We start from the raw sequence: 21316 nt of genomic DNA, 5'->3' as shown, positions 1-21316 counted from the left end.
CCATGAATAAGTTTGTCCTTCCAGGACTAACTGAAAGAATATACTTTTGTACATAACCAAATTACCTCTGCTTCTCTTTTCTTTGCTCTTGCTTTCTCTACTTCATCCATTACTTTCTGAGACTCTTCCACATTTCCATCAGCTCCAAGTTGTTCAACTTTAGCAAGCAGTTTTCCAATTTCCTCATTTAATTCATGGACTCGTTCAGCCTTTCAGAGAAAAAAAGTAATATTTACATTTGCTAATATTACTAATGTTCACTATAGAAGCCACATCAATATAAAACAATAAGACACTGCACAATGAAGTGCTTCTGTTCAGCTAGCCATTCCCTTTTTCAGGGTACAGTGGCGTATTATGCTATGAATGCTCTATGCAGATTTGAACAATAATAAATAGAAATGTTTATATAGGCTGCTTATAGTTCTTGAATGTGAAAAAGGAGCAACATTTCAAAATTTTCAACACTGAAAATGAATTAATATTCAATAAATATGTCTGTAAAATAGGAAATGTTTCATTTCTGCTCAGATTATCTTTACAGACAAAAGTGTCTTCATACCACTAAGGCAGAGATGGATAATTAGTGTCCTTCAAAAGTTCAAACTTGAAAAGCCCCAGCCAACCACACCAGTAGCAATGGACTGTGAGAGTTGTAGTTTCAAGGTACTACAGTGTTTATCCTTATAGACAGGCAGGCAAAAAGAAGCAACATTCAATTGGCATTTTGCATTCACTGCTCTTCCCCAATATATCCCATTTTTAATTCAATTCAAAGACCCTTATAATGCACAAATATGTACATGAAGGCATCTATACTTATGTGTTGTACGCACTCTTACACAAAACTAAAAATGAAAACAACCAAATCTTTGCTCAGCTAAAAAATCTGTGCGTAGTTTCGTGCATTTTGTCTTTTGTTACCCACTAATTTGATATAAAATGGGACTTCCAAAATTCTTTTATACAAATGCTATATATATAAAATCAAGTTAGAAGTCCTTAGGGAAAGCTCTATAGTGAGTGAATATTAAGTACTTACTTTGGCTGCAACTTCAGCACTGATCTCTTCTTGAGTTTCAGCCAGTCTTTTCTTTGCCACTTCAGTTCTCCTATCACAGTCAGCAATGAATGATTGCAGGTGATCCATTGCCTAACATATAAATCAGAAAAGTATCATACTGGCTAGAAATAAGCACTTTTTCAGAATGCAAAAGTTAACAGTAGAACTAAATATTAAAAGTATAAATTGTTGGTTTAATTATACTTAATACTTTTCTGGAAGATTGTAAAACAAATAAAATTGAGACCATCATTACATTAATTCTTACTTTCAAGGTAATCACATCAACACTTGTATTCACAAATATTCAATCAAACAGATGAGAACAATCATTTTGAGGATTAAGCTCCATATATCACTGTTTTAGAACTGGCAAGTTAACAGAAATTAAAATAAAACTAAAATGGGAATGAAGATTTCAAATCTCAAAGATTCAAGTTATTCAAATATCTTAAGAAATTAGCTATAATTTGATGATGGTTTCAGAGAATCTACTATAAAAATCCGAAGGCTCTGTATTCAATATTTCAATTCCTCTTTGTGTGTGTGCGTGTGTATGCAAAATCTTTATTAAAAGGGATTCTGGATGGCTTTTTATTGTGCAATCTATTGGACTTAGTATGTGCTCCAATTTTTTTCTTTATTTAGAAGATAAATGGGACAGTATAACTACCTTGTGTTACGGAAAATGCATGCCTTCTTCAAAGTACTAAGATCATGTGCAAGTCTGAAGCCTTTTATACTTGAATTTCAAATGAAACACCTTTCTCACTTCAGCTTCAAATAATTGCACACTTTACTAATAACTATCAAAAATTTTAAATTAACTCTATATTAAATATTTTACAATAATGCACAATTTGACCAGATTTTTTTTTATCAGGGCAACCTGATCTACTCAAATATGGGTTAGGGTTAGGTTAGAACATACTACTTCTGCTTTAGCCTTTCAGCCCCAATCCAGGAGCCTTTGCAGGCAATCGCTTCAAGTTGTCTGTAAATATAAATTTAACACAAAAAATAGTTTGTCACGAAAGCGATTGCCTGAGAAGACTCCTGGATTGGGACTGAAATGTGAAAGCAGTATGCTGTCCCCATATTTGGGTAGACCAGGTGGCTCTGATAAAAAACAATCTCTCCCCAGGTATAGCCGACAAGACAAGGTAAGCCCATGGCTTAGAGGTTAATATATCTACCTAATATGTAAATAGCCCGGATTCGAATCCTGACAACAGCTAAACAGCTTGAAATAGATCTATACTAGTCTTCCTTTATTTCTTTGTTGGTAAATATAAATTTAACGCAATTTGACCAGATGTCAGCACTACCAATTCTCTTTCCTTTCTTTATAATATAAAGATAATTTGGTGATAGAACATACATCGAGTTCAAAGAAAAAATCTTGCTCTTTTGATGCAATTTCATAATCTGCTCTTAACGCCAAATCATGCACCTTCAGACATTCTCCAAGATCCATCCTCTGAAACACAAAAGGACAATTTTACAAGAAAATCCTAAATGGATACAAATTATATTCTTATTTCAATATTCGAATAGTGTATCTATTGTTTAATATGTTTTAAATTACTACACAAATTTTGTTTAAAAGTGATCAGTCACATCAGTAAAACTCCCCAAATTTCAGTGACACCATACTGCAATAGATCAATATACTTAAATAAAAATACAGCACTTAGCAAAAATTCTTCTTTTTTATTTATTTTTTATTTGCATTTATATCCCGCCCTTCTCCGAAGACTCAGGGCGGCTTACACTATGTTAGCAATAGTCTTCATTCTATTTGTATATTTATATACAAAGTCAACTTATTGCCCCCAACAATCTGGGTCTTCATTTTACCTACCTTATAAAGGATGGAAGGCTGAGTCAACCTTGGGCCTGGTGGGACTAGAATCTGCAGTAATTGCAGGCAGCTGCTGTTAATAACAGACTGCATTAGCAGCAGTTCTTGCATACTTTCCCTTATAAGCTAGTGTGCTTAACAAATCAAGTTACAAACCAAGTTATTTAATTTTTTTATATAGTGTGGAAATATACATAACGCCCATTATATTATTTTTTTTCAATTTCAGATGTGGATTGTCATTGTCTTCTTCCTAGGGCTGAAACACAGTGACTGAGTCTGTGAACTAGAACTCATAAGCATGGTGTTTTAAGTACTACACCAAACTGGTTCACTATTGTATTACTTTTAAGTCCCATCAAAAACAAGGTTTGAATATATGTCCTTTCAAAGGAACAAATGATGCTTGATTCTTTACTTGCCCTCTTTGAAATATCTATATCTGCTCAAGGAGTGGAAGAATCTCCTTGCTGGATGGGTGGAGAAGAGTGACAGAAAATCCTATTCTCTGAGAGATGCCCTGAATTAGAATGGGGGTGTAGTACTTTGTTTTAAGCACCTATGGGAATGGGTTATACATGTAGTCCTTGACTTACAACCATTTGTTTGGTTACTGCTCAAAGTTACAATGGCATTGAAAAAAGTGACATATGACCATTTTCCACACTTAACTGTTATTTATAGCATCCCCACAGTTATATGATCAAAATTTAGACACTTAGCAACCAGCATATATTTATGACAGTTGCACTGTCCCAGGGTCATGTAATAATCATTTGTAATCTTCCCAACTGGTTTCTAACAAGCAAAGCTAAATTTGCTTAATAACTGCATGATTCATTTAACAACTGCAGTGGTTCGCTTAACAACTTTAACAAAAAAGATAGTAAAGTGGGGTAAAACTCACTTAACAACAGCCTCACTTAGCAATGGAAATTTTGGGCTCAATGGTGGCTGTAAGTCGAGGACTATCTGTAAAATTATAAAGTAAATTATAAAAGAAAAACATTAATACATAAAGAAATAAATCATTGGGCTAGGATGGAGCTTGAGCCAGGAGGCTGTTTGGTCTGGAGCCTGATGGAAAGGATGGTTTGTTTTTATGTCTGTTTTTACCATTTGGGATCATTGTTTGAGAGGGGCAACCATGTATGTTCTATAAATAAATGAATAAAACTACGAAGGTTTACAGTTTAAAGTGGCTGGTACCATAACTTGGACAGGGGAGAAATGAAATACAAATTTTATATTTTATAATATAATTTAACACCTATGTATGCCACTTCTCTCACCAATAAGATTTGGGTGACTATATACACCACAGATGAAACACTCTGAATTTCTCTTTTCTCTTTCAAAACTCTCTTTAGCAACTAAGTTGCCTGATCCTTCTTCCACTGTAATTTATGCCTGGGGATTCCTAGTTATTCTGAATTGTTTATTGGATCCCCCTTATTACCTACCATCAGTTTCTTTCCTTCCTTGGTTTACTAATAAAACCACCAGAGTTTTGCCTACTTTTGTAGCTCTAATGTAAGTAGGAGATTACAGAAAGTACTATTGGGCAGGTAAAGTGTGGACAAGAAAAAAGATAAAGAAAGCGAAAGATCCAAGTCCCAACAGACAATTTAGAGATATAAACTCTATTTTACTTATAATCATTTGCAAAAAGTTCTTGCATAATAAAACTGCTTGATAATTTTTAGCACTGTCCATAATAAAAATATTACAAATCATTAAATTCTCTACTTTCACTAGCTAGTCTAATGTTAGTTATATGGATCCCAAAAAATGAGGGATCACTCCAATACATACAGATTTAAAAATGAAGACTTTTGATATGAACTGCATTAAAGAATGTACACTTTAAAAATGTATTATGATAAAATGATTCTATGTGAAAAACTACTTTCAATATTTATGAATATCAGTAATATCACAATAAAAATACTCAAGTCCAATGAGCAACTCTTTTATGAGAAATTAAGACTGGTAAAAGGATAGAGAAATCTGTTTTGATTAACTGAGAGTCAATTTAGTGGTTAAGGTGTTGGACTAGGAATAGAGACTCAGTCAACCTTCAGCCACAGAAGATCACTAGGTGACTTTGGGTCAGTCACTTTCTCTCAACCCAATTTACTTTACTTGAAGTGGGGAAAAATAAGATAGAGGATATAACTTCAAATAATAATAGTAATGATGCACATTAAAGTGTTTTTCACTTTATTCATGTCAGAAGCATCTTCAAATTATGGACATATACCATTCAATACTGAGCATTAAAATATGTGTAAATCATATAGCACATATGAAAAGTACTGAAAATAAATAGAATTAAAACTAGATGACATTCATCCAGTATTAGGCCACCTCGACAGCATTTTCTCTCACCAGCATGAGTCTTCCTCTGTCCATGTTGAAGAACATCATATGCACTGTAGCACATGTGAGATGGATTGTTCTCCACATTCACAAAAATGTATAGGGAATGGACTCTGACTTACCCGAATATCTCTTCTTGGCGCGCTGCTGGAGAATGCAAGCGTGGGTAATTCCTCGTCTGTTTGCCAGAGACAGAGTATAGATTGTTTTCTTTCTTGACCATGCCTCCTCTGCTCGGCTGAGCTTCAGTTTGTTCACGAAGGCATAGTCACCCAATGTGTTATAGAAGATACTGAAGAGCCACCCGGGTCCCAGATCAGGAAGCCGAAAGGGTGGGTTGGATTCTCTAGCAGCTCGCTGAGAAGGGACGTTCAGAAAAGTCAATGTCCATTCTCCAGCATGCTGCTTGGAGAATCCAAGCATGGGACATACCAAGTTAGTACTTTCATAGGCAGGAGGCTGACTGATCCCTGGTATTGGGAGTAGAGCGCACTCTCTGCAGCACTCGCCGTCCAAAGATGCCTCAGTTGAGGCAAAACTGTCTACCTTGTAATGGCAGATAAGTGCTATTAATGAAGTCCAAGTGGCCGCCCTGCAAATGTCACTAACAGAGGGTTGGGTGGCCCAGGCAACGTTGGTAGCTGTGCTTCTCGTTGAGTGGGCAAAAATCTGTCCCAGTAAAAGTTTAGCCTTAAGGGCATATGCCTTTGCAATGCACGCCTTCAGCCAGCGACCGACCATGGAGGGGGATACCTTCCTGCCCATCGAAGACGGGTGGAATGAAACGAACAGAGCTTCCGATCTTCTGAAAGGCGCTGTTCGTTTGATATACCTGCGGAGGGCCCTCCTAGCATCCAAGGTATGCCACTCTACTTCCAATGGATATTTAGGATCTGGACAAAAATCCAGCAAGACTACTCCTGGGCATGAAGTTTACCTTGGGCAGAAAAGAGGGGTCCATCCGCAGGACAACTCTGTTTGAATGGAATATACAGAGATCCCCTCGCACCAACAGGGCCACTATCTCTGAAATCCTTCTGGCAGAAGTTATCGCCACTAGGAAGGCAACCTTAAAGGTCAGGAACCAGAGACTGATGGAACTCAATGGTTCAAATGGCGAAGACATGAGTGCTTGAAGGACGAAGGCAAGGTCCCATGTGGGGTACCGGTGTACCCCCAGTGGTCTCAGGTTAGCTGGCCCCTTAAGAAAACTTCGAACTCTCAGATGTTGGGTGAGAGGACGGTTGTTGTCACCATAGTACTGTCTCGGGGTGTTGGGGGCCAACCCTTTGTCCAGACCTTCTTGTAAGAATTCCAGAACCTCAGGTACAGATGCCGAAGTTGGGTCAATGTGTCCTTTTGAACACCAAAAACAGAACAACTACCAGGTGGTGTTGTAAATCCAGTTCGTCGATGCGCGTCTGGAAGCCTGTATAGTTTGTATCACCCTCCCTGAGAGATTGTCCTTCCTTAGGAGGATCCTCTCAAGTGCCAGACGGTCAACTGGAGCCACTGAGACTCCGGATGTAGTACAAACCCCTGGCTGAGAGAAATCCTGTCCTGAAAAATCTGCCAGGGACAGGACATGGACAGGCTTACCAGATCCACATACCAGGGTCGCCCTGGCCTCTGCTCCTTCTGCTAACACCTTCCAAATCACTCTCGGGATGAGAGAAGGGGAGGGAAGGCACAGAGCAGCCTCCATGGCCAGGGGCAGCAGAGAGCATTGCACCCCTCAGCCCCTGGACACGGGAATCGGGCAAAGAACTGTGGTAGTTGAATGTTCTTTGGGTGCGCAAACAAGTCGAGAATCAGGTATCCAAAGCTCTCCAACAGTTTGTGGAATAGGGCTGGATGGAGGCACCACTCCAACAGATCTATCTGAGTCCTGCTCAACCAATCCGCTTGGATGTTGGTTGAGCCAGAGATGTGCTCTGCTCTGAGGGACAGCGTGTCTCTCCGCCCAGCTCAACATCCTCTGTCTCGTCCATGAGTAACTTGGACCGAGTGTCCCCTTCGCGGTTTACATGCGCTTTCGTGGCCACATTGTCTGTTAATACTAACACATTGTGGCCTGACATGGCGGACTGGAAGTGGCGTAGGTCAAGGTGAACTGCCCGCACCTCCAACCAGTTGTTTTTTTTTTTTATTCAAAAAGTTTTTATTAGTCAAAAAAAAGGTTTATACAAATACATATCAGGTATGGTAAATTTTCATTTTTCTTATCTAAAATAAGAATTTTACTCAAATTTTTTAACACATACAACAGCCATATGGCAAGCAGGTAACACGAAGTAGCTAAGTTTACAAATTTTAAATACGTAATAAAGAAGGGTCAAGAATAAACAGAATATCGTACAAAAGAGAATAAGGAAAACCAACACAATCCCAAATATCTTTATCACTTCCTAGTTTTGGATCTCAGAACTCTGGGTTCAGCCTGACCCAACTCCAGGGCCGCAACAGCGGCAGCCGCTCCGCCCATGATCTATAACCTCCCTTCTTCAATTCCTGGGTCATCTGATTCCAGGAGGCTTTGTGTTCCTCCACATAGGCCGTAGCCTCCGCAATTGTACTGATTTTTTCGTAATGCCCTCCCGGAAAATCATCAATCCTCTGGCATCAGCCATCTGAAGCCCACTCCTTCTGGTACAATTTGCTTGACAAAAATAATATTTCTTTCTTTTTCACGCACCTGTCTGGGAATCTGCCTCAGAATGGCTATCTCCTGCCCCTGTAAATCAGTGCCCCACTCCTATGTTTTCTAAGAATTTCATCTCGCCTCTTCTCACAAATTTGACATGAACCTCTCTGGGAACTGCATGCGTGCGTGCATATTGCAATTAACTCTATAAACTCGATCCACATCCCAATTCATGAAATCAACACCTCTCCCAAGAAATTCTCCCAACAATTTAGTCACAACATCTCTCAAGTCTTCTTGGTCCACTTCTTCCAAATTTTGAAACCTAAGGAAATAAGACATTTTATCCATCTGTGGTCAAGCACAGCATTGCCTGTCGTCTCCTCTCTTTCTGCACTGCCCGCATCTCACCCTCCAAACCTTCCACTTTCTGCTTGTTTTCTGCTGAAACTTGTTGAGTATCCTTTAAATCCTTTTGGATAGTCACAATTTCTGCTCTTATTTCATCCAATTTCTTGTCCATATTAGATAACTTTTCCAAAATTCTCTCCATCTCTCCAGCAGTTGGTCTCTGACCTTTTGCCATTAAGGAAAAAAAAAAAAAAAAATACAAAATCCTCAGGCAGGCACAGTATCCTTGTAATTTCCTCCGGATCCACCAGGGGGCACTCACAGGAGCAACGAGTCCAGAGTACAGTTAGTCAACCAGGAAGCCGAAGGGAAGTGATGTCATCAAAATTCTCATAGTGAAGGCGGAAGCTGGACGCCACCACTGTTCCCCAGAAGGAGGGGGGGCCTCAAACCTTCCCTCCTAAATTTCTCCATCACCTCTTCTCTCCAGAGCTCCACAAAACCGGTAATCTTCTTATTTTAAGTTCTCCTCTCTCCAGAGTAACTCGTGCTCCTTCCAACCGCAGGGGAGAAAAAAACCCCCCGCACTCCGGAGCACTCCACTCACGTTTACCGATATTCCCTTCCCTTCTCCTCCTCAATTCTTCTCCGTTCCCTGTTCACCACCAGGCTGCTGCAGTTATAAATCCAATGCCCCGGTGTCACCGGGCACAGCGGCCCAGGCGACGACCAAAATAATGGCCGCGGCCTGTGGCCTCCAAACCCCGCCAAGCCTAGGACGCGCCAGCATCGGTCCCCACAGTCCTGTATGTCGGCTGGGAGACCCCTGGCGAGCCGTCCGTGCGGCAGGTGTCCTTTTCGGAACACCTGGCCCCTGAGGGCCTCGGCGGCGGCCGGATTCGGGCGCTGGAGGCAGGAGAAGCCTTCCAGACGTCCGTTGCCGCTGGACACCAGAAGTCGTCTCACCTCCAACCAGTTGTTGTTTTTTAGATCCGCCGGAGACCATTGTCCTTGGGCTACTTGGGAGAGATGGTAGGCACCCTAGCTGAAGAGGCTCGCATCTGTTGTAATTGTGATGCACTGGGGCTCCTAGAATACACATCCCCTCATCACCGCAGAAGTCCACCAGTGGAATAACCGACAGACTTTTGTTGTGTGTCGTACTCCAGCCCTGGAGTTGCTGCAACCTTTTTCTGGTGTGGGAGCAAGAGCCACTGCAACAGCCAGGCATGTAGGCATGCCCAGGGAATGATTGCAATACACAAGATCATCTTCCCAAATAACTGAGTCAAGAAGATCAGAGGAACTGACCTGAGGAAAATGATCTGTGTCACAAGGGTTCTGATGCTGAGTTGATGGTCCTGAGACAGGAAGTTCGGCCTCTTTGAGGTCGACCAACATCAACAAATCCCCCTTTCTTATGCAACCCAAGATCGACCTGAGAGGCTGCATTTTGAATTGGTGGTACACAATAAATTTGTTCAATTGCTTGAGATCCAAGATCCTCCTCCAGCCACCGGAACTTTTTGGCACCAGGAAGAGAATGAAATAAAAACCGGTTTGCTGTTGTTCAATGGGCACCAGTTCGATGGTGCAGATTTCCAACAGATGTTGAATCTCTGTGTCCATTAACCTTCTCTTCTCTGGATTTGGGGAAACCCGACATTGAATAAAGCGGTTGGGGGAGGGTTGGAGTGGAATTCCAAGGTGAGTCAGAGCCTCACTGTTTGGAGGACCCAAGTGTTGGTCATGGACAATTCCCATTGACGTTGAAATTGATGTAGACATCCCCCAATGGGAAAGGTGGCCTGGTGGTCACTTGCCTCGCCTGAAGGGCCTATTGCCCATTCCTCAAAACTGCCACTTGGCCAGAGGTTGGCATCTACCCCGATCCCGGAAGGTAGATCTGTCAGAGGGCTGGTCGAACCCTTGGGAGTAGGACCGGTGGAAACAGGACCCGCTGGGTCTGGAGTTAGTCCAAAAGGGCTGCCTTTGAGAGTACAGAGCATACCTCCAATCTGTCCTCCTATAAGAGGAAGGCATCACCTTTCGCTGTCCTTATATCTGTTCTAATGCTTCTCTGAAGAGGTGTGACACTTTGTATGGAGCCAAGGCAAAGTCTCCACTTTGATTTCATATCTGCTCTCCAATGGTGTAGCCAAAGAAATCGGCAGGAAGTGACTGTGGAGGCTAAGGCTCGGGAAGCAAATTTTGCTTCCCAAGCAAAGAGATCAAGAAATGCGTCAGGCGAATATTCGGTGGCTGCGACCAATTTATTAATGTCTTGGTGCAACCGTGTGTCATCCGATGGTAACCTCTCCTGCAGTTGGCGAAGCCATACGAGGGAAGCGTAGTTAAAAAAGGAAGCCGACATAGCAGCTCTAATGGCCCAGGCAGCCGCCTAGTGTGTCTTTCTGAAGGAAACATCGGCTCTTCTATCCTCTGTCTTCAATCCTTCCACCATATCATTGGGGAGGATGGAAGACGACGTCAGGTTTGCTACTGGGGTGTCTACTGATGGGAGCTGAATTAACTCATCCAAATCTGGTGCTGTACAGTAAATTTTTCTGTCATGACTGCTAGGAGCAATCAGAGCGCCCGGTTGGGTCCACTGTCGCTGGATCACATCAGTGAAGAGCCCCGGGCAAGGTATATATTCCTGCTCCAGTGTGGGCATCATGAACAGGTTGTCATGGGGTTTTGGAGTCCCCAGAGATTGGTCTAAAGATGGGCCTGCTAACCCCATATTAGTCATCACTTTGGCTTTATGAAGCAACGACTTGAAGATAGAGGGGTGGAAAAGGCCTGCAAAGGCCGGTCTATCGGGCATCATCCCTTCATCTTCGGAGAACTCTGGGTCCCCTGGTCCTTCATCATCTATCAGAGAATCGATGCTGTGAATGGAATCGGGATGAACCGGTGAGCCTGGTAATTGAGTCATCTGGGCCGGGATCTGAGTCTGCTAATGGCCAACATGGAGGGAAGTTGACCCCTCTGTTGAGGGCCTCCTGCAAAATATTTTGAAAGTGCCTCAGCAATTACACTTTGAATGTCCAAGGAGATGCCAGAACTTGGACCATCCCTGGCGTGGAGTCCTGCTGCTGTCGGTGTAAAGGTCGCTTCCGGAACCGACCTTCTGACAGGTATTGCGGCTTGCAACCCAGAAGTTATAGTTCCAGATAAATGGAAATGCTGATCCTGGGGATGAACAATAGGGAAGGCTGGGTGTTCCCCAGAACCCTCTGCTGGCCAGGATTCCATCCTCTCTTCTATCATTGGGTGTGGAAGGGCAGACATTTCAGAACCAGAAAAAACCACTTCAGTGATAGAAGCCAGTTGAGGCTCCTTATTCTGGGCTTTTTGTTGAGCCTTGGCAAAATGCTTCTTTAAGGCTTTATGGAGCCTTTTACCAACCCCTTTTGGTGGTAAAGGAGTAGGAACTGTTTTTACCTTCAGCACTTTGAGTAGTTATCATAGAGCTTGTAGGCTCAGCGGTTTGCAGCCTGCTATGTCTGGTAGGGCCGTCCACCTCTCTATGTCAGATGACAAATCTAACTCCGCCATACTGACCCCCACCGCCTCGGTTTACCGACCAGTCAGGTGTTTTCAATCCAGAGGTAAGCAAGGCTCTGGATCAAGGCCAGCGCACAATGTCCAGTAATGGCGACGGTGAAACACGAACGGAATCCGGCCTTCAGTGTCAGCACTGGCTTACCTCTTGTAAATTGCCACCAAAGCCTGATTTAATGGCTGCCAATTTCAATTTTTTTTTTTTACTGTGACTGAAAGCGCAAGAGCGGAGCCCCGACTCCCTTAGCACCGCTTCGCACGAAACAAATTCCAAGCCAGTGAAACAGGCACAAGAGATGTCCTAGTGGCTTCTTTTCAGCTGCCTAGAGACAGTTGCAGGTGAGATCATAAAAGATCCTCAGCGCTGCCACGGCTCAAGCAGAAAGGAAAATGGCTCGAGAGCAGGAAAATCATCTCAACAAACGCCTCCACAGACTTGGCAGCCGATGAAATAGGCACGAGAGCCAAAAGCTGTTTGCACCGTGAAGCGTCACAGTTCCTTCGGAGTTTGCCATGACGAATCGAGCAGTGACTCCAGAAGTCGCCCTGCGTCTCAGGAGCTATATGGTGGTGGTGGTTGTGCCGGCGGACCAGGAATCAGTACACATACCGGCAGCAGGAATGGGCAGGAAGCCAAAAACCCCATTGTCTGGAGATGTCCTGAAGGGATAGAGCTCCAGTCGCTGCCAGGCGTACCGAAGGGCGGTGGGAACCGGTCTGGAGCCCCAGGAACGACTAACTCACTGCCCGCAGCAGAGGAGAGAAAGCGAAGCTTGAAGCTGTCACCCCGAGAAACTCCTCAACCAACCATTTTTTTCGCTCCTGCCATGGAAATCTAAGCTGGTCTAAACTCTAAGAGCTAGAGCTATCCTACACACATCTCTCTAGCTAGACTGAGTGAACAAACTGAGGCTCAGCCAAGCAGAGAAGGCGTGGTCAACAAGAAAAAAAATCTACACTCAATCTCTGGCAAATAGACGAGGAATTACCCACACTTGGATTCTCCAAGCAGCGTGCTAGAGAAGCTCCATTTTCTTAGATTGTCCTTTGATCTTCTTACCCTGGCAATCCCCACACAGGCCAAGGTTGTTCTTGACCGGTCAGCAGACAGTCATGTGTTATGCCCAGTTGCCTGATAGCTCCTTCTCTAGTGGTGCACTATTGGTTGCCTGGTACACTCTTCTCTATTTTTTTTAAGTCTCTGCTTAACTTCTATGCCTAGTACCTTAATTTTTTTATCTTACCTTTATTTTTGGTCAACTCAAGCAGTGTACATATTAATATTCTAAACTTCCCCTACATAGTGAAATGGGTTGGGCTGAGCGTATGACTTATCTTAAGTCACCTAGCCAGCTTTAAATGCCTGTTAGGAATAAATCCTATGATACCCTGGTTTCTACATCAAACTACCTCTCTAGTCAGGGACATGGTGGCTCAGTGGTTAAGATATTGAGCTTGTTGATCGAAAGGTCAGCAGTTCAGTGGTTCCAATCCCTAGTGTCGCATAACAGGGTGAGCTCCCATTACTTGTCCCAGCTTCTGCCAACCTAGCAGTTCAAAAACACATAAAAATGCAAGTAGAAAAAATAGGGACCACCTTTGGTGGAAAGGTAACAGTGTTCCGTGTGCCTTCGGCATTTAGTCATGCCGGCGACATGACCACAGAGACATCTTCAGACAGCACTGGCTCTTCGGCTTTGAAACAGAGATGAGCACTGCCCCCTAGAGTTGAGAATGACTAGCACATACATGCAAGAGGAATCTTTACCTTTATCTTTTACCTCTCAAGTCATTTTCCCTCAACCCAATTTGATCACATGATAGTTGTAGAGGAAAAATAAGAGAAGGGAGCACTATGTAAGACTGCAGACAAAAGAGCTATTTGGAAGGATTTCCCCCAGTGGTGAAATGTAAAATTTGTTACTACTGGTTCTGTGGCCATGGCTTGGTGATGGTGGTGGTGGGTGGGTGGGTAATGTACTGGGTAGGCGTGGCCAATTTTTTTTTACTTTTAGAAGTATTTTTTCTACAACCTCTTTGGCTGAAGAGGTTGTAAAAAATACTTTTAAAAGCCTCTGATGATCCCAGCTGAGCAGCATGATCATCAGAGGGGTTTTTTTTACTTTTAAAAGCATTTTTTTTGCCTTTAAACAAAAAAAAAAGCCTCTGATAATTAGGCAACTCAGCTGGGATCGTCAGAGGAGCCTTTTAAAAGCATTTTTTCTACAACCTCGTCAGCTGAAGAGGTTGTAAAAAAATGCTTTTAAAAGCCTCAGACAATCCCAGCTGAGCAGCATGATCATCAGGTTTTTTTTTACTTTTAAAAGGATTTTTTTGGCTGAAGAAAAAATGCTTTTAAAAGTTAAAAAAAAAAACCCTCTGATGATTGTGCTGCTCGGCTGGGAATGAGGGGAGGAGTAGGGATTTTTGCTACCGGTTCTCCGAACCACCAGCCACCATCGCTACTGGATCGGGAGATCCGGTCCGAACTGGAAGCAGTTCACCCCTGGTTTCCCCCCAATAATACACTTATGTTCTGAGGTGTTTTGACCTTCATTAAATCTTATTTTGTCAGAGGTGATCAATGCCAAATAAATAAAAAATAAAACATTAGTTATTGCTTTGCAAATTTATCCATGTTTCCTCATATGTCATTATTTGTGTGCCCCCCCATTGTGACGCTATTTATCTCTGTGTCTTGATAAGGGCAGCTGTGAAAATGCAGCCAATTCTAGCATGTAATGAACTCTTTAGAATGGATCTAGATACTGGCTTATTCAGCAAACCACAGCTTAGGCAATCTGTGAAGCCATTATCTAGATCAGGGGTCGGCAACCTTAAACACTTGAAGAGCCACTTGGACCAGTTTCCTAATGAAAAACACACCGGGAGCCACAAAACCTGGGTGGGCATGGCCAACTCGATGTCACTCACTCCCATCCCACTCACATAACCCCCCCTGCCACGCCTACCCAGCCACAAAACCATTCTCTATGCCTCTCTCCCACTCTCCCTATCTCCCCCTCCTTTCTGTATCTCTGTGTCTGTCTCTCTCCCTCCGTGTCTCTCTCCCTCTCTTCCCCTCTCTCACTTCCTCTCTGTGTATCACTCTGTATGTCTCTATGTCTCTCTCTCACCCCCTCTGTGTATCACTGTGTCTGTCTCTCTCTCTCTCTCTGTATGTGTGTGTGTGTGTGTGTGTGTGTGTGTATTTCCCCCCTCCCTTCGGGCGACCTTCCCCCTCTCTCGTAACTCCCTGGCTGGGAGCAAAGCACAGCAAAGGCGCATGTGGGATGGGCAGCCGCTGGCTTAAGGAGGGTCTTAACAGGACGTGGCTTCTCTCCTGCACTAATGCTCCGGCCATCGCCTTGCCGTGTCATCACCCACCCCTGGCAGCCCTTCAGCCGAGCGCGGAGGGACAGAGAGCAAACACACGTGTCTTTCCTGAGGGAGTAACTTTAACTCTGTTGAGGCAATTGAAAAGTTCATGTGGATGTGTAATAGTTGCATATTAGGAAGTCATGTGAATTGGCAAAGCAGTATGTTACTCTCTCTTATACAATATAAATAGTAATTACCTTGGGGATTTCTATTGCCATTTCAAAGTGAGGAGTTTCCATTCCTGTCCCATTACTGGTTGGCTGCACCCCTCTTATTTCTATTTTCGACTCCAGCCCAAAGTGGCAGGAAGTGAAGGCTGCCTTATGTGCAAATGTGTCACAAAGGCAGGTACAGGGCAGCTTTGCTCCTGCACTCTCAGGTGACCCTCCTCCCCCTCCCAGGACGCCCGGGCCAGCTATGGCTGACCAGGAGTGTGCGTACGCACGGGGAGACCCTACTTAAGCGAGCCGCTGCCCGCCCCATGGGCTCCTTTCCTGAGCTTTGGTGCTCACTTGAGGAGGGTCTCCCAGTGCTTGTGCACGCTCCTGGCTCAGCCACAGCCAGCCAGGGGATTACAAGATGAGAAGTGGGGGAAGAAAGTGCAGGAGCAAAGCTGCCCTGTACCTGCCTTCATGCCACATTTGCGCGTAAAGCGCCCTTTGCTTCCTGCCACTTTGGGCTGGAGTCCAAAAAAGAAATGAGGGCGGGGCCAACTAGTGATGGGACAGGGAGCCATGGCAGAGTGTCGTGTCCCACTCCTCCGCTGACGGCTGGGTCAGGGAAATCCGAATCAGGCTTGCCTCTGCAGCTCTGCCCAAAGTCCTAGCAAAGTCCTCAGAGCAGGCAGGAGACCAGTAAGTGACTTCAGCAAGATAAGTTTGACTTTTGCCTGACTCAGAGACTGCCAGAAAGTAGCTCCTTTATATAGGCCATGGGGTGTGGCTCCATGACTCAGCACTCATTAAGGCCTGCCCCTCCCTTCCCTCTGTTGCCTCCGCCTCTCCAATCTTCTGATGCCAGGGTCACTCCAATCAGCTGTTCTTGGGAGTAAACCCTCCTCAGGCTCACCTGCTGTGGAGGAGGGGGAGGGGTCTAGCTGCTCCGTTTGCCTGGGCATGGAGTCAGGGCTGGGGCAGGGAGATGCTCCTTCTTCTGCAGTTTGTGGGGGCATGGAGCCAGGACTTGGGCCGGAAGGCATACATTCCTCAGTGTTGGGGAGCAGGTAAGAAGGCCCCGGCTGCTCTGAGGGCGGGCAAGACACAACACAGAGGGCCCAAAGAGCCGCTTGTGGCTCTGGAGCTGCAGGTTGCTGACCCCTGATCTAGATCTATGAGTATGCTAAAAATTCCCTTTTATATATAGCCACATTTTATATATAGGGATTTTAATATTTTAGAAAATTTTTAGGCTACAGACAAGAAAAATTATATACAGTGCTATAAATCAGATGTATGAGAGCGCCAACAGGCTAGAAACCAGCAGACTGAGTTCAAGACTTCAGACTTCTCTCAGTCCTAGGAAGCAAGCTATGGAAAATCACTTCTGAAATCCTCCCAAGAAAACTTCAGGAAATTGTCCAGACAGTTTCCAGGAGTCAATATTGACTCAGAGGCATACCTTTCTCCCTCTTTATAGATTAAATAAAATACACAATACATTTTCTTCACTTTGTTTTGCTTTCGCTTCTCCTTGCATGCCAGTGTGACACAAAATATTTCTGCATTTATAACTTCTATTTCTATAGCTATAACTTTGATGTACTTCATTATAAGAAAATACATGACTTCCTAAACAAAAAACAACTAGTCCCAAATGTTTTCTAAACATTAAACTGTAATTCTATCCTAACATAAAATGCAAATATCAGTTTAGTACTTTAAATAGAAGTGGTAATGTAGTGTTTATTATCACCACAATAATACATACTAAACAAATTTATGAAATGCTATGCATTTGGTTTTAAATAAATATGATTCCAGCTATCTAACTCTGAAGGTAGAGAGACCTTCAATATCTTCTTGAGTGAAATTGCTCAAGGACAGTACTCTTCAAGTATTAAAAATCAAAAGAAATGAACAACAACAAAAAAGGTTTCTAGAGAAATGATGGTGAAAGGCAACAACATGAAAATATGCAGAGGGAACCAAAAATGCCAAATGTACAGATATTTCCCTCCCATTATGAATAAAAAGTAACGATCATAAAAATTCTTCATTTCAATGCCCCAGAATTATCTTTTGTTGTAACTAAGCTTTTTAACCATTTTAAATCAATGAGAACAAGTTAACAATAATTAACATATCTCACTGACTTCAGCAGAACTGTAGCATTACCAATTTAATCTAGATTCAGCATTCACTTTGTTCAGATCCAGTGTTGTTGTGTTATTAAAAGCTAGACTGAAAAGATATAGACATAAATCCATTTACACTCTTGGAAATTCATTGTGTGCAATCAAGCCACTCGTTCTCACAGAAGAACCATCTTAGTGGGCTATTGCTATAGGCAGATTGTCACCCTAAACCTTCCTAAGCTTTTTAGGATACTACTCTATCAAGCTATCAATAAAAGCTTGAGGCTGGCAAAAAGAGATAAAGCAATAGAACTTTAAAGATACTGAATACAGTTGTAGTAAAAGCAGACTTAAAATTAGAGCCACAAGCAGTAAAAAAGCACAGGTTCTGGATGGCCTTTGGAAAAAAGTTATATATTAACAAAGACTCTTAAATGAATACTTGCAATTCAAAACTCATAAACATCTGGAGGGCTGTTAAATTATGGTTTAGCCAGAAAAATTAGATTTAAATTGTAGTATGTTTCATGGTGACAAACCTATTCTATATTGCTGTAAATCTTTAAACATTTTGCATTTAAAGACAAATTTCATCTCTGTGCATTTTTGTATGCTAACTGGTTAAATAATAGGAAAATAATATATTATAGCATTACTGAGTCCTTAGCAGTTAATTAACTAGTTTCCAAATACATGAATTAAAATTTAATTTGTTATTTATTTTTCTACCTTTTGGGGAGATATAAAATAATTTTATTCAGATATTTAATTTTTTTCTTAAACAAAGTTAAAACTGAATTTCTGTTTTTCAGTTCTGTATGTTATAACAGTGGACTTCTAAGACCAGCAAAAGCTAATCATAATCATAAAAATTATTCTATATCCCCCAATTCAGTTACACTGAAAATACTGAGTTAAAACTTTTATAATAAAATTTGTCAAACAAGAACATTCCATGCATTACTTGCAAAAGTATAAAAATAAATAGCCCATCAATCATCAATAGCCTTATATGTATTTTGTATTGATGATTACATGTATATAATGTATATAGAAATTATATGGAAGGTTGATCCGAAATATACAATAATTTCACGGCTCTGTTGAATATGTACAATTGTTATGGGAAAAAAATTGTAATAAAAATAAAATTTTAAAAAATAGCCCAGACAGCCAAATAGCAATTTAAAGAACAAAACATTCCTTGGAACAATTTTATCAGGTGCCACTGAAGTCAAACTAGGTGCAATGTTTCTTACAAGTTATACCATGGGCAACTGTTTTCCAGTCTATGTTTTAATATAAAGTACCGTATCTTTCGGACTATAAGATGCACCTAAATTTAGAAGAGGAAAACAACAACAAAAACTTTTGGGCCTCCACGTGCCCCATTTTTGGCCCTTTTTTCAGCCCTTTTCCAGCCCATTTTTGAGGCTTTTTTTGGCCAGAAAAAAGTTGAAAAAAGCTTGCGGAGGCCAAAAAATGGCCAGTGGGTGGGTGGGGCTTCAGCAATATTCAGTCTATAAGATGCACAGACATTTTCACCTCCTTTTGGGAGACAAAAAAGTGTGACTTATAGTCTGAAAAATACGGTATTTAAATTATGAATGCAATAAGCTATGACACATGCAAAATATTCCATTACTATATGAATTTTACCGCTAATAAGGTCTGGTCAATTTTAAATCATTGGATTGCATTGTGATAATTTTATCCCAAATATGAATTAATTATATTAATTTATTATTAAATATAATTAGTATTAATATTAACCCAAAGAGTATAAATGAACAAATATACAAAAGGGAATTCTGGATGTCTTCCATTCTGAAGTTCAGACTTTAAATCTGCTATTTTATTCGAAGTTATGATGTTTTCTAGCAGAAGGGAACAGAAGGGAGTAATTAAAGAACATCTGTTGCAAAGGAAGCTGATAATTGAAAGATGGACAAACAAAGTAACAGCACATGAAAAACACAGAAAAATATCTTTCAATGGAAGATTAGCATGAAAAACAATAGGTTTCTAATTTGGTGAAAAATCAAATATATTGTATTTACCAGATTAACTGAATTCTGGACAACAGTCCAGATAATTTTCTATACTAAAATTTAGAATTTATATTATTGGAGGAGTAAAAACTGGTATTTGTTGATGCATCCAGATTTTATGTTTTTGTTAAATGCTTTATATTTATTTTTATTTCCAATTTCACATAAAAATAATGCCTAACATACTGTATTTTATTAAGCAATCTGGATTCAAAGCAAAAAAGTTATGTAGGACCTATGTCGATTCTCAGGTCACACCTGTCACAAACTCTTAAAAAGCAGAGTCCTTTTCTGGGCTTGGGCAATAGCTATTACACAATCTCAGAAAAATCTGTTTTTGATTTACTTTGCTGCTATTTCCATTATGCATGTCCATATTTGTGCCTTATCCCAGTTTCTTTTTTTAATCTAGATTGCTGCAAATCCCTATATCTTTTTATAATGTAAATACACAATCAAAAATAAGATGAATTAGTTTGAGTACTTCTGCAGGGATAAATATATATCTTAACTTATAATTTAATATTTATGGCAATAATATTTATGATTATAAAATACGCACTGTTCCTGAGAGGACATCATGAGGGCAACAGTTGAGAAGATGACTTTTGCACACTCTGTCATCACTGAATTTAATTCGTTGACGTGTAGTATCCCCTGCAACATAGAAATATACATTTCTGATTAGAGAATCATGTAATATTGAATAAAGCATTCATACTTTTCATATACTTTCATTTTTGTTCAAAAGACTATTCTGCTTTTCACAAAAAGAAAAATATTAAGACTATATCATTTCAACCTCCGCAATGGATGCAAGTTTCTAACTCTACACTGGGTGAAAATTCATTGCTTCTAAAACAAATTTATGAGAGGCATAAATTAATATTCCTAGTAAAATTGATATTAGCATCAACAGCCTTCAAAACATTTATACTACATTTTCTGATGTTTACTGAATTCCCGCTGTCAATTCTTCAAGATCTAATCAGTAGCACTGATCCATTTACTTCAGACAGGGGCAACACATACTGAAGTTTAAAAAAAACACTGTACTATATCACTGGGAAAACAATGCCTGCAAACAGCATTATTCAAGAGAGCTGAAATCCTCTATATGTTGACTATATAACATCTTACAGATAAATTAAAACTTTTACAAACTTTTATAAACCCCAAAGTATCAACCTGCTTACCACATATTGAAATTGAATTTCAAGTTTAATGTCACAACTGTGAACAAGGTTGGAAAAGGTTTATCCAAATGATATGTAAAACACTGGCTACTGATTTATTGCAGGTTTTTCCCCTAAGATGGGGTCTGCAACCTTAACATTCAAAGAGCCTTTTGGACCAGTTTCCCACAGAAAACACTGAGAGCCACAAAACCTGGGTGAGCATGGCCAACTCAACATCACACACCCCAGTCACATGACCCCTCCCAGCCACGCCTACCCGGGTTTTGTGGTTCCAGTTGGGAAATGTGTGTCTCTCTCTCCCTCTCGTTTTTCTCTTTTTCCTCTCCCTCACTTTCTTTTTTTCTTTCCTTTTATTTCTCTCCCCTTCTCTCGTTTCCCTCTCATTCTCTCCCTCCAGCTCTCTCATTTCTGTGTCTCTCTTCCTCTCCCCCTTCTCTCTCTCGTTTCTCTTTTACCTCTCTCATTCTCTCCCTCCATCATTTTCTCATTTCTGTCTCGTATCTCTCTTTCCCTCCCTC

General features: G+C 41.4%; 1 protein-coding gene across 1 annotated transcript in view; it reads right to left on the bottom strand.

Moving 5' to 3' along the window:
• LUC7L2 (LUC7 like 2, pre-mRNA splicing factor) overlaps window positions 1-21316 on the bottom strand; it is a 60765-nt gene that overhangs the window by 19996 nt on the left and 19453 nt on the right. The window contains 4 exon segments of the mRNA XM_058190198.1: window positions 66-209; window positions 1043-1153; window positions 2445-2543; window positions 20162-20256. Of these exon segments, the coding sequence (XP_058046181.1) occupies window positions 66-209; window positions 1043-1153; window positions 2445-2543; window positions 20162-20256 (449 nt within the window).

The sequence above is a fragment of the Ahaetulla prasina genome, chromosome 7, assembly GCF_028640845.1.
Source record: "Ahaetulla prasina isolate Xishuangbanna chromosome 7, ASM2864084v1, whole genome shotgun sequence".
Lineage (NCBI taxonomy): Eukaryota > Metazoa > Chordata > Lepidosauria > Squamata > Colubridae > Ahaetulla > Ahaetulla prasina.
Note: the sequence above shows the minus strand (reverse complement) of the source record. Positions and strands in the feature narration are given on the sequence as shown.